Source organism: Synchiropus splendidus, chromosome 1, assembly GCF_027744825.2.
Source record: "Synchiropus splendidus isolate RoL2022-P1 chromosome 1, RoL_Sspl_1.0, whole genome shotgun sequence".
Lineage (NCBI taxonomy): Eukaryota > Metazoa > Chordata > Actinopteri > Syngnathiformes > Callionymidae > Synchiropus > Synchiropus splendidus.
In genome coordinates, this window is record NC_071334.1 from 12,039,211 (window position 1) to 12,052,728 (window position 13,518).

General features: G+C 42.3%; 1 protein-coding gene across 4 annotated transcripts in view; it reads right to left on the bottom strand.

Annotated features, from left to right (window-relative positions):
• The window catches only part of pex5la (peroxisomal biogenesis factor 5-like a), an 82,023-nt gene that overhangs the window by 35,806 nt on the left and 32,699 nt on the right, over window positions 1–13,518 (bottom strand). For 3 of the 4 annotated variants that reach the window (XM_053864574.1, XM_053864590.1, XM_053864566.1), the window contains exon 2: window positions 8,045–8,149. The exons of the other annotated variant lie outside the window; for it this stretch is intronic. In XM_053864574.1, the coding sequence (XP_053720549.1) occupies window positions 8,045–8,149 (105 nt within the window). The remainder of the gene's footprint in view (window positions 1–8,044; window positions 8,150–13,518) is intronic. 4 annotated transcript variants of the gene reach the window in all.

Sequence of the window (13,518 nt, forward strand, 5' to 3'; positions counted from 1 at the left end):
TTTTGGTGTGGTGACTTATATCTCTTCAGTGTGGAATTGACTTTTTCACAGTTGCTTTTTTTTTTAAAGTTGAGAATTAACATGAGAGTGACACAAAAGTCTGATGTAAAAGACATAACCCATCCCCTCTTAACAAGATTTGAAATCACTTTATGAATCTTAAATGATGGAAAAGGAAATACTTTCACCGCAACGCAGCTAAGGTGGAAACACTTTTTCACTGATGGCGGCCCATCCCAGCTGCATTAGGTGCAAACCCATGTATAATCCGATAACAACCCTCCATGTGTTGTCACAACAAATGGTGCCAGACATTTTCAGTCATTAAGGCAGAGTTTCTGCTGCACTACAGTTAAAAAAAACCCCACAGAGGAATCGAAACAAAAACAACAGATTCTGGCTCTGCCCATCTCTGAAATATGAACAAAGCTATAGTTTTCCTCATTTAAGTGATTTACGTGACAACAATGGCGCAGATCTGTATTTTGCTTCGTCATTTACGAAGTATAGAGTTTGGATATTTCTATGACGAATAAGGGTTTTAACAATTCAGCTAGTAGATTGACGTTCCTGTGATCCAGCTCCATCGATCTGTGCTCGGCAGGTTGGCCTTCTGAAGAGCGTATATCGCTCTAACATTCAATTGACAGTACAGACGTGAGAAAGTTATGCCAGTCTGTGACGTCATGTGCTGGTCTCCCTCAAGAGTACAAGAGTGGACATATTCTAAATAGGTTGCTTGTGGTTTGTTGCATCTGTAAAGGAGGAGTTAAATCTATTGGCAATACGGCAACTCACCATCAAGGCACCTCAGGTAGCATTAGATATGTTGTCTCGTCATTAAAATGAGAGCAGTAGCAGGTCGAAATATTGCACTTTTTATTGTATCGTGACGTCTTAAAAACAGCTATTGCAGTGAAGGTTGTTGTTGTTGTTGTTGTTTTGTAATCTAGATATACTACAGGATCAAAAATAAAGATTTCTACAATTTGATTTGTGCCTCGTTGCAAGTATTTTCGGGATTACCTTGCTGTCAATTCAATCTCGTGTTGGTTGCACCTTTCTTCAAATAAAAATTTAATGCATTTTGCATTAACTGTAGATTTGTTTGTAACCAAAATGTCATGATTCTGCTTATATTTTGGTCCCTTGAGTCCTGTTTTGCTTTCTCCCTCCTTTCTTCCTGTTCCTGTGGCACACGGCTGGAGCCAATCAACCCCTGACCACCTGTGTATAAGAACACCTGGACTCCAGCAACGTGTGCCAGATCGTCTCCTATTGTTCCCATGGTAAATTGACTCTCCTTGTTTGTTCTCTCTCTGTGCTCTAGTTTGTTCATTTTTGACTACACTCTCTGAAACCCTGGTGCCTGAGTTAGAGTTTAGTTCCTTCCTCTGTGTTTCCTGGTTTGTTGTGTGATTTTACTATTTCTGTTCATTGTGTATTTGTCTCTCTGTTTACAGATTTAAGTTTGTTTGACTCTCCCGGTTCGGTGACGCTTTCCGCTGGACTCTTATTCATGTTTATGGACTGTTGTTGGACATTGGACTTTGCTTTGTTTCTCCCGTTTCTCCCGATTCAGTGATGCTTTCTGTTGTGGTTTTCTTGTTGTTAATGATTGAAATATTGTTTTTGACTCGCTCCTGCCTTCTGTGAGTTTCATCACTGCACTTGGGTCCCACTCCACGTCTTGACTCGTAACACAAAATTCATTTGTACTCAATGCTCCTGAGGAATCTAGGAAATATCAACTGTACTAGTCTCGTGTCCAAACAATTATTTCACATTTGCAATTAGAATTTTTCAGGATTAAAAGTGTCTCAATCGATTCCAAGTCAGTGGATCGTGTCGAACATCACCGTTTTTTTTGTGAGTCAGTCGATGTTTTCCTGGCTTTCCTCTCTTCTTCCAAAAGCAGGATGAGCTCTGTGAGTTTGATTTTTCTTTTAAATGAAAGCGAACAGCTGGCAGCAATGCTGATTTCAATTAAGAAAACTCTATTAAACCGGCAACCAATTAAAATAAACCGCTTGGTCCATGCAAGAGAACATAATAGATCTACCCCAAACAATACTGCCCACAAATTTGCTGCTTATTTTATCTAGTAAACCTTCAAAATGCTAATTGCCTTTTCCCATAGTTTATACAGGCCTTGCAATGTAGCCGCAGAGTATTTACTCCCACTCAATATTTGTCCTCCAGAGCCTTGATGGTCCAGCAGCAGCATGCCGACACCAGCCAACCAATTGTTCTTCATTTTTGTCCGGTGGAGACGGTGGGCGGCACCGACATCATTGACCTGTTTTCGGACATATGATGCTGGAAATTAGGAAGCAATTGCTATTGCCTCATTTCAAGAGGGATGGCAGAATGTCCAGATTCTTCTGTTTGTGAGCTGAATCCAATGAGATAAAACTGGCGTCAAAGAAAAAAACTAGCATCTAGTTGTGCTTCTACCGACTTAATAATGTTGCTATCTTTATATTGAGTTGAGCCAAAGGACATGGTATTCCATTAACTCCTCAGCCATCCACGAGATACTCTGAGTTGAACCGCTGCTCTGATTTCAGTGGCTCAGATATTAAATAAGCGTCCTGGACATCTGGCGAGGCGACCGGACTGCTCCCACTGAGAGGAAGCACCGGGACAGACCCCTGACATGCTGAGATTTTGTCTCTCACATGACCTTGCTACCTCTCAGAGGAGCTCTGCAGGCGACACGTTTGAAACATTTGAGTTTGCTCTTCTCCGGCGGTCATTCATTCAGGTCAATGACAAACTGTCAACCTTGGCCGGACCACAGGCTGCAATGGCACTCGCTCGGCCGTGGCTGCTTCCATACCTCCCATGGAGCATCACAGTTTTGCGTATTGTGTGGTGATGACAGAGCAGCGTTGAGACAAACATGAATCTTTTTGACATACTGAATGTATATTTGGGCAAATGACTAGTTTCCCAAAAGAGAAATGATGAGTCATGATTCTCTGAGGAAACGCAATTGCCATGCTCAGCAACACTGGCTTCACAGCAGGCAAACCTTTTGCATAAGTATGTAAATAACATTCAGATTGGTCCTTCCTTTGTTCGGAGACAACACAGGTAATTGGGGATTTCATGGACAGTCTCACAGAGAGCAGCGGCCTGGTTTCACCCGCAGCTGCTGCCTCGTCTCCGACTCTCACTCCTCACGCAGAGACCTTAAAGTAATTGGATTGCCAGTCATGGCAAATTGTTCTTTTAAAAGATGGACAGTGTAAAATCCCTTTATGCACTTTCAGACTGCAATCAGTTCAGTAACACGTCATTCATCCGTCCTGGACGAGAGAAGCATCCGAATTAAAAAGGGAAAAAACGAAAGCTAAAGTAAGAAAACGAGCATGGAACGTCTTGTTTGACAGTCATTTGGAATAAAGTTCATTTACCTCTAGTTGGAGGATCTTCCGTTAGGAATAAGTAGCCCTGCAACTAAAACAGTATTGTTGTATTTATGTTATGTTAGGGTGAACTTAAACTAATCTCGAAGCAGCCCTTATCTACGACTAGAGTTCTAATGCGTAATATATGATCTGACCTCATGTTTTCAGGATTTGGTGACATCCTTGTTAGGGATTTGGAATAACTCTTTTCCTTTACAGCAGATCATCTTCCTCCATCTCACCCTGTCCTCTGCTTCCTCTTCTCTCAAACCTACAAACCTCATGTCCTCCTTCACCACCTCCATCAATCTCCTCTTTGGCCTTCCTCTCCACCTTCTGCCTGGCAGTTCCAACCTCAACATCTTCATCTACCAATGTACTGGCTCTCTCTCCTCTGTACATGTCCAAACCATCTCCATCTAGCCTCTCTGACTTGGTCTCCTAAACACCTGACATGTTCTGTCCCTCTGATCTACTGCTTCCTGATCCTATCCATCCTGCTACCTCCAGCTCTGCCTCCTGTCTTTTCCTCAGTGCCACTGTTTCCAGACCATACAACATTGCTGGCCTCTTCACAGTTGTGTACACTTTCCCTTTCATCCTTACCAACACCCTTTTGTCACACATCACACCTGACACTTTTCTCCAATGAGTCCATCCTGCCTGCACCTGCTTCTTCACCTCTTTGTTACACTCTCCATCGCCCTGGACAGTTGAGCCTAGGTACTTAAAATCCTCCACCTTCTTTATCTCTGCATCCTGTAACTTCACCTGTCCACTTGGGTCCCTCTCATTCACACACATGCATTCTGTCTTACTGCGAATAACCTTCATTCCTCTGCTTTCTAAGGCAAACCTCCACCTCTCTAACTTATCTCCCTCTTGCTCCCTGCTCTCACCACAGATCACAATGTCATCTGCAAACATCATCGTCCAAGGGGCTTCTTGTCTAACCTCACATGTCAACCTGTCCATCACCAAAGAAGAAGGGCTGAGCCTTGGTGCAGTCGCACCTCCACCTTGAACTCCTGTGTTACACCTGCAGCACACCTCACCACTGTCTCACACCTGGCATACATGTCCTGCACCACTCCAACATACTTCTCTGCCACTCCAGACTTCCTCATACAACACCAAGGGAACTGGAGAAACTAATCTACTGTACTAGAAACACGTATAGTGGGGGTCACTTCTGAGGTGCAGACCTCAATGCAATGTCATGCAACAGCATAGACAACTGGGATGTGACCAGAAGCAGGCAATAGCAAGTCTCATTTTTCAGCAGAATAATGGGGTTTTAATCATTTAAATCAAGTTTTGATGAAAACAGCCATTCAAAGGACTGGACAGATTCCAACGCTAACATGTACTTTAAGATGTGTTGCTAATGGTGAAGGCGCTAACAAGTAAAAGCTCCAAACTATGGAACAGAAGGGGAAGACTACACAGCCCCTTCAGGGATGTGTCAGGATGTTGTTGTCTAGTGCCAGCTGTTGAAGCTCAGAGCAGCTCACACTCTCTCAACTGGTTAATCCTCACAGGAGCTCACCTTCACAGGTGTTTAGTGCGCTCACTCACCGGAGCTGGCTGGAACATTATGAAACGACAAACAAAGACTAATTGTGCAGTTTGGGTTTTTACTCAGAGAGCTCTCAGATGTTGCCGTCAAGGGACCAGTCTCAGCAGTTAAACTTTGAGAACCAGGAGGGCGGGGGGGGGGGGCCGAGGTGAGTGCCGGAGGAGGAGGAGATGAAGATGTAAAACATGACATGAAGGGAAAAGCTGGTAAACAATATCAAAGAGATTACAGCTGTTGTTTGAGGAGGCTTGTTGTGGAAAATAATTGGAGTCCAGATCTCACTTCAACAGTGGTTGAAGAGGACCGACTCAGTTTTAACCATCATTTCACCTAATTTGACTTTGAAAAATCTGGTGTCCTTCTAATCTGTACTTCACTGTTTCTCCATGAATGTGAGACATCAGCTCCACTACTGTAACAACTGCAGAAAACTTGAGATAAAAAGTCAGATAGAACGTTGATCAGGTTTTTAGTCAGCTCTCATTCATATATTCACTTTTAAAATGAGAACACTCCTGATGCTGGGAAGTGTGTTTTTCACCTTGTTGCCGCATACAACGATGATGTGGATAGGGACTTTTCCTGTCTTGTCATTGAAGCCCTCGACTTTGTCAAACCTGCCGAGGCCTCCGTGTGAATATTCACCATACAAACAGACTTGACGTGACTTGACATGTGGCGTGGGGAGTCGCAGCCTGTCACTTAGCCTCGGAGACTTGTTAAGTGAATGTGGCACGTGATGCAGCTCCAAATGAGACCCTCCAACACCGTGATTCATAATTCTGGTCTTTCAAGCGGAAACCCTGATTGACACCACCAACAGTTTTATTCTATCTATCTATAATAAGGAAAATACGAACTTACTACTAAAATATATATATATATACAGGGGTTAGACAAAATAATGGAAACACCTGAAAGCTAAAAAAACTTTCAGGTGTTTCCATGTATGGTTGTGTGTCTGCGTAGAATATTGTTTATTTATAAATATAGTACACTGGTAGTGTATTTGTAACTAACCTTCACACAAAACGTTGTCATACATATATCTAAATATACAAATCACTGCAAGCATGTCATTATAAAAAGGCCATACAAAATAATTCTCAGTCTTTTCATCTAACTTTTTAGATTTTTTTTAACGTTTCATCCGCAAATGCTCATTATTTTGCACATCATGACTTGCGTATCGCTTAAAGGGAGGCAGGTTGTTACTCTGCCTCACTGAAGGGGGCGCATGCAAGCCCTCAGGTAATATGAGACCGGGTCTTGCCGCTATCACAGAACATTTAAATCTTTTTAATGGGATGAAATAAAACCTCGACTATATAATGACCAAGATATGTCTGTAGTATTCCAATAAACTGTCGCAAACATGGCTTTTATGCATGCTGAACGTACATGATGATACATGAAGGCTCCAGTGTCATCCAGCGCTGAGTCTCTGTGACTTTCCTTCTTCTCAAAATAAGTTTAAAGGCTAAGAAACTAAAACCTGCGAACTACAGCCAATGAGGAGTGTGTTGACCTGACTCTGACCGAGTGTCACAGCAAAGCACCACAGCTAAGACCACTGGGATCAAGTATCACAGGGACTCTGTTGTCTAGTTACTGACTTTCAGGCTGTGTACCTCAACTAGCCACAATTCAGGTAGCAAATACCAACGTTAACCCCTTTTATCAACATCTCAAGATCTACTGAACCACTGGTAGATCACTATCTGCCCGCTGTCTCCTCCACTCTGTGGACACAAAATAACGTTTATGAATCACAGATCAGTGTTCAGTTTAATGCGGAACTTCACTTAAAGTCACAGCACAGTGATAGTTAATAACTCAATAATTGGGTGACACACTGAAGAGAGAGAAAACAAGTTCTCCGGGGGACCAGCTGCTTAGGAGGAAAGTTCACAGTGGCTTGATTAAAAAGCAGCAAAGGAAATTTGTGTTGACCCTCTGGTTAATCCCTTCAGTTACGCAGGATGAGTTTGCCTCTCGGAAAGAAGGTCCATTTATTTCACCTGTGCAATTTAAGGCGGCTTCAATCGTTTTCAACGGTACAGTATTTTGCATCGTGGCTACAAACCAAGACAAAGTATTTTCAGTAATTACACGCGTGAATGAACACGACAGGTCGATTCCTAGTTTGGAGGTTTGCAGTCACGATCAGATAGAAAGGGTGTCTTAGTTCAGACTGAGATGAGGGGAGCACATTCCAAACACTCTTTATTGGTTTAGCTAATATGTTTGCACTGCAAGTGAGAGACTGATAACAATGGTTGTTTAACTTGGAGGCTAATTTAGCAAGTCAGCCCCATGTTTGCTGTCAGAACTGCTACTACATTGCCACTATATTTCCACTGGAACAAATGCTGTTCCAGTTCAGTGCTGGAAAGTGATGATGTCCGCAGGAGATTGTGCTCCAGATATTTGGGGATTTTTATTCGTTGTGCTCTGAAAACCCTGTTTTTCTCTGAATTTCTTCTTTTATTATTAGATATTATATTATTTCGAGTGATTTAATTTATTTAGCATATATGTATTTATGACTTCTGTCAGCAATTTCAACACACTTGAAACATTTTTTGTGTAGCAGAAATGTACTTTTGCCGCGTGTTGGTAAGTGAGCTTAAGTTAAGTTTACTCTACTTTTCAGTCAGCGTGTGCTGAAAATGAAGACACGATTCACTTTCAAGGAAACTTCAGGCCAGGTCCAGGTGAGATTAACTGGTGGGCAGAGGTTTGTCCCCTGTGCCAGGTATTTGACACATTTGAAAGTAGATGTGCGCTCTATCCTCACCTAAGATGAGCAGTAAATTCTGAATGAATAAGGTCAATTGACATGAAAGGATGATAGTGGTGAGCTAATACAGGAATTGGACTGGTGAAGTTGTTTCCCCATAAAAGCAGCTGCAAATGAAACTGTAAAATGAATGAGTCAGAAAGTCAGATAGAGGGCACTCTAGTTCACATAGGACCACAGCAGAAGAGTGTTCCAGTCAGAGGCACGGTTAGAGGGGCCGGGTGTTTCTGAAATGTTTCTGCCCACCTTGGTAGTCACTGTGAGGAGTGGCTTCGCCTCTGATGACGCCTTACTGGGTATCTCCTTCAGCACCATGGCAACAGTCTTATCTGCGGCCCTAGAGTCTTTGCCCTACAACAGTGAGATCAACAATGACTTGTGTCAGGACAGATTGACAACTCAGAGCTTCGCCCTCGTCCAGGGCGTCTTACAGAACAAGAACTTTACCATGAGGATGGAAATACTGCGTGGGGCTCTACTGTTACGACACATCCACAAGACTATGGCAATGAAACAGGCGTCACTGCACAATGTTCACTGTGTACAGAGATGAGCATCCAAAGTAGAGCTGGTAGAGCACTTGGATGGCAGAACTTCAAACAGAGGTTAGAAGCAAGACCACATCGTTCTTCTTAAATTACATATATGTGACGGATGATGTCGCATTTCTCATGTCAGGACATGTGAGGACAAACAACAAGTTTGATGTGGTGCCAGTCAGGTGACCGTGAGCTTGTACAACTTTGTTGTAGCCAGATTCTACCACAACTGAATCTGTTCTGCTTTCAAAACAACACAGGAAGAAACTCCACACAAAGTAGGTGACATCAGCGTGTTCGATCAGAGTCAAGTGCACTTTGACAAAGCAACATTTGTGAAATGGTTCACTGGTGACCAGTGATAAATGTTTAAATCTATAGCACTATCTCGATTGTGACACAGAATTTTGCATGTATCTTTTTATTGAAGTCACTTTGAACACTTTTAACAAAAACATAATAAGCAGCAGAATAACTCACCTGATATTACATTTTTCTATTGAGCTTTATATAAATTTCCCCATTTTATTTATCATATAATAAAGTATAGCTAATTGAATCAAACTAGTATTAATTACTTCAAATGTTCTTAACAACAACAACAACAATAATAATAATAAAAATAAAATTATTATTATTATTATTATTATTATTCAACACATTTTCATTCTAACTTTTGTTACTAAATGTACCTTGCCCCTAAATATAAATGAATGAAATCAGTAAATGTAATAACATCATGTACTGTTGATTCTTCTAGCACACCTTATAAAACTATGCTTGCTATATTATTATTTCAGACACCATCTTGTTATGCAGTAACGCACCCACTGCACTTTTGTTGATAATATTAAAATGCATTTGTTATTAGCAATAAAAACGATTGAAATGGAAATATTTGGGTTGTAATGCTCTTGCTTGTATGATGTGAAGAGTTAGTAGGTGAGGAAAACAGTGCGATTCGCCTGCATGTTCTGTTTTTGTACACATTGGTTAAGTTAATTTATGTCATGATCAGAACATACGTGACCTTCAGACACGACTCGCGCCCTCCTCAGGACCCCCACCTCCCCTCACTCCCCAACGATCTCCCAGATGACGACTTGTCAGGTGAGAGGCAAGGTTAGTTACATAACCGTTCAAATTTATTGTCAAGGAGGTCACGGTGATATTGTCGCCCATTCTCTGACCTATTCTCCAGGTGGTTAGATCTGCCATCAAACTCCTCAAGCACGAGCGATAAGTTTGCCTCCAACGGTAAGGAGAAATGACAAAAACAGTAAAACAAACAAAAAAAGAACCTTTTCCTCTTATGTTTTCTTGATCCGATCCAACCACCAAAAGCTTCTGCGTGGCCTTGAGGGAGAGTTCTCTAAAAGCTCCACGCTTCTAATAAAGTCCCACAACGCCGCCTGTGCCCACTCTCTGGCTCAGTCCTCCTCAGGATAAATGAGGAAAAAGTCTCTCCAAGAAACCGCTCAGAAAAAAAAGTGACACTCGCAGCCAACGATGATTGAGAAACAGAGTACAGGAGTTCTTTTTGAGCGACTGGGTGACTTACAGAACTGGAAACAGAATGTTTTTCCTGTTTGCCAGAGTCGGGATAAGCATCGATGCTTAGCTTTACATTGAAAGCCCATGAGAAAATTTGGAAACGTGAGCTCTTTGTCATATATTGCAGATAAAAATAACAAAAATGAAAATTGTTTCATATCTACTCGACTGTAAAATTATTTTTATATGAAGGAGGAGATTTCGAGGAGATTTGTTATCATCAATTCAAATAGCTGGACATCAGCTCACGAAGAAGTTCACATTATTCTTTTATACAAAGACAAAATTGTGGCCGCAGCCCACATGTCAAACGTGCCTGACTCGTATATGTGTTTAAATAAGTGCTGCATTATGAGGCCGCTCAGTTTTTTTAAATTACTCTATCTTTTTTGTTGTTTCAATTTGACATCTGGTTAATGTTCACAGCCAGCTGTGCGACTCAGCAATAACCCTGGGTTAACCCTCACCCACCCGGCTGTGACTCCCAGAGGAGAGGAGACTTTAATTCCAACTTTGTACGGCAAAAATGAGGGAGAATAAAACGAGTCCCTTAGCTATGAGCAGCAGACTCAAAAGACACCGGTCGATCTTGAGCGTTGGGAAAATGGCGAATTCTTCAAATGAGTCAGTCTCTTGAGCAGAACCTTTAAAGGAGCCTTTAAAAAGCCAGCAGCCTGCAAGAACCCAGAAATCCCACATCTTAAGGAAGGACTGAAGCTTTCCTCCAATCACAGCAGAGTTCAGCTCCTGGGGAACAAAGCGGTAAAGACACCGGAATCACCAGCTTAGTTCGATTAATGACTACGGAACAAATACTGTGTAATTCTCATACTATTTTATTAAAAGAAAAAAGCTCCTGGACTAAACAGGATGAAGGAAAGAGTCGTAGGCAGGCGACTGCTGTGGATGTCATCACCAAAAACCGATCACAGTCTGACAAAGATGAGCATTCATTCCATCTGTATCATTGATCTGCAATATAATGGGGTGCGAGTGGGTATCGCACACACAACCTTTATTCTGGAAGAAGAACAATATTTTGGTTCCTTTTTACTCAAAAGTACTGACTCCAACCTTAACACTTCTGGACGTGATAATGACGCATCAACAGCAGCTGCTTCAGTTTCTACCTCTCCACCACTGATTGGAATTCTACCCCAAAGGCAAAAAAAACTATTAAAAAATGTTATGAATTGATCCAGCATTCTACATTGTAATCTGTAGTCAAATACACGTCTATGCAGCTGCAGCATCTGCCCTCCATGTGTTCCACAGTTGACGACACAGAGCGTGTGTTTGGTGCGTGTCTCATCGCTGCCTCTCACCTCCTGCACCGAGTGCTCTTGGCTTCACTGAGAGGTCACACACAATAGGCGGGCAGTGTCCATCTGTGCCGATGGAAGATTCATTACAGTCAGTGGAGAGAACATCCTTGTGATAATATGCTGCACAATTACCGCCTGCAGCCGGTGGCCAGTAATGACTCGGATGCAGCTGCGCTCCAGCTCTGAGAGCTCAAGTTCATACATCACGATAAGGCACAATTTCAATGAAGGCAAAGACAGGATGGGACAATGGAGCAGAGGGCAAGACTCAGTAGGGAGGCACTCGAGTCGGTTATATATGGAGCGGTGAAAGCTGAGCCTGGCAGAAAGTTTATGTGACCTGGGAACACCATGGTAGTTCTCCAGGAGGATCGGAGGTTTCTGGTCCTCAAGCATTTACAGCACACTGCTGCCTCTCTGCCACAAGCTTGGATTCAACCATGAATGGTGGTTATTTAGAAGTGAAAAAAATGAATGTTGCCAGACACAAGAGGACTTCACTTCCAACAACCACGTTACAGAGCTTCATCTGGACAGTCACTGTCGTGGCTCATCTGGTTCTCAACTACCCAGTGGTGCTATCCGAGCAAGAGCCCATACCAAGAGAAACAATAGCAAACTATTCAAAAAGACTGAAACAAATTCATGACCACACTTCAATCACACATCGCCATGGATTGATTCAGTGACCTTTTGAAAAAGGAGTTTCCTAAGTTTTGCACAGCTACCGCTGGGGCACAGGAGGAGACAGGACAAACTCATCGCCATCCGCTCCAATACGGGCTCATCACTTCCCTGCAAACAGACTTGCATGACCTCATTTGTCATGAAGATGGAGCAGCGCCCTGTTGGCACCTGACTGTTTGAGCCAGACCTATGTGATCCCACCCTTCTGTGAAGGATCACCTTTATGTTCCACCACCTCTGTCACTTTGCTCATGCAGCAGGTGGCACAGTAGCTACACTGAACTCTTGTAGGACATGAAGTTGAAGTTGATTATGAGTAGACTAGTTTTTCCCCTATTAAAATATTGCTTATTGAAAATGGTTTATTCTTCTTACATAAACCAGTATGGAAGGACACTTCCTTTCTCATTATCCCACCGTAAATCATTCACGAAGTGCTTGCTTCTATAGGAGAATTTTCCAAAGGCAATAAGAAACAGCTTTTTTTAACAGCCCTGTGAGATGTCAGCGTCATCTCCAGAAATGAAAAATGTCCCATTAATAACAAGCTAGAGCTATTAACATGAAACATATAGTGACTGAGAGACAGCCACACTTTATTTGTGAAACATTGCTTCCTTTTGCACCTTATTGTATTCAAATGCAATGAATCGAATCACATCTCGACGGTTGGCTTTGTTTCTCCTCTGTTATCAGTCTCCTTAATTCCCTAGTTCCCCTCGTTCCTGTGTGAGAAAAGTTCAATTCAGGTCACAAAACTAATTAGAAGATTTGGGTGAGGCTGCAAAACATTTTTTTCCTCTCAAGTACCTCATGATTTTCTTTCTTTTCCCTGAAAATTATGGTTTTTACACACAGGGCAGTGGCTCTGTCCTCCCCAAAGCCCGTCATGCAGTTCAGCAACTTTCATTGTATTATATTGTATTGCACGTATTTTTCTGTGAACTGACCCTCTGACTAAAAAGGAATAAAATGTCAGTGGTGGGTCCTCACTAGCCTGGTCAGGTTGGTGTTGGTTTCATATATCCGATGGATTGGGTTTCTAACGTGGTCGACCACACTACAGCACTTTGTCATGTCCTGCTTTTCATGTGTGTATTTACAAATGTCACTTCACAGTACAATTGTATCTTCCCCTGCTGAAAACAAAACAGAGTTGTATTTCGATAAAACTGTCTGGTTTGGTTGGTGCTAACTGGTGCTGATTTTGACAGTGTTCTGTAGGTTCATTCACTGTCACGTGACCTGCTCCGGTAAAGCCAATGAATCTCCCTCATCTGTGTATTTCCAGCTCTGTGACTTTGCTGCCAATTGAGCTCATCATAAAGTGGGTGGCGTGGCAGAGGCATGTGCTCACTTGAGTGCATGTCTACTGTCAAAATACACGCTTTACATTACACTTGAGACATTCTCTTCAAAGTTCAAAGGTACATCAGCTTTCCCATGTTTCATTGAACACCCTTCCATCGGCATCAATTATCGTTTCTAGTTGAGATCACTGCTTCATAAAAGAAGAGCCTGTAGAACAGCAAGGCTTGGACACCATTGTGGGTCATGACATCGACGTGATCTTGTTTATGGTAGATTTCAAAATGGTACTAAATTTGATAGGAGG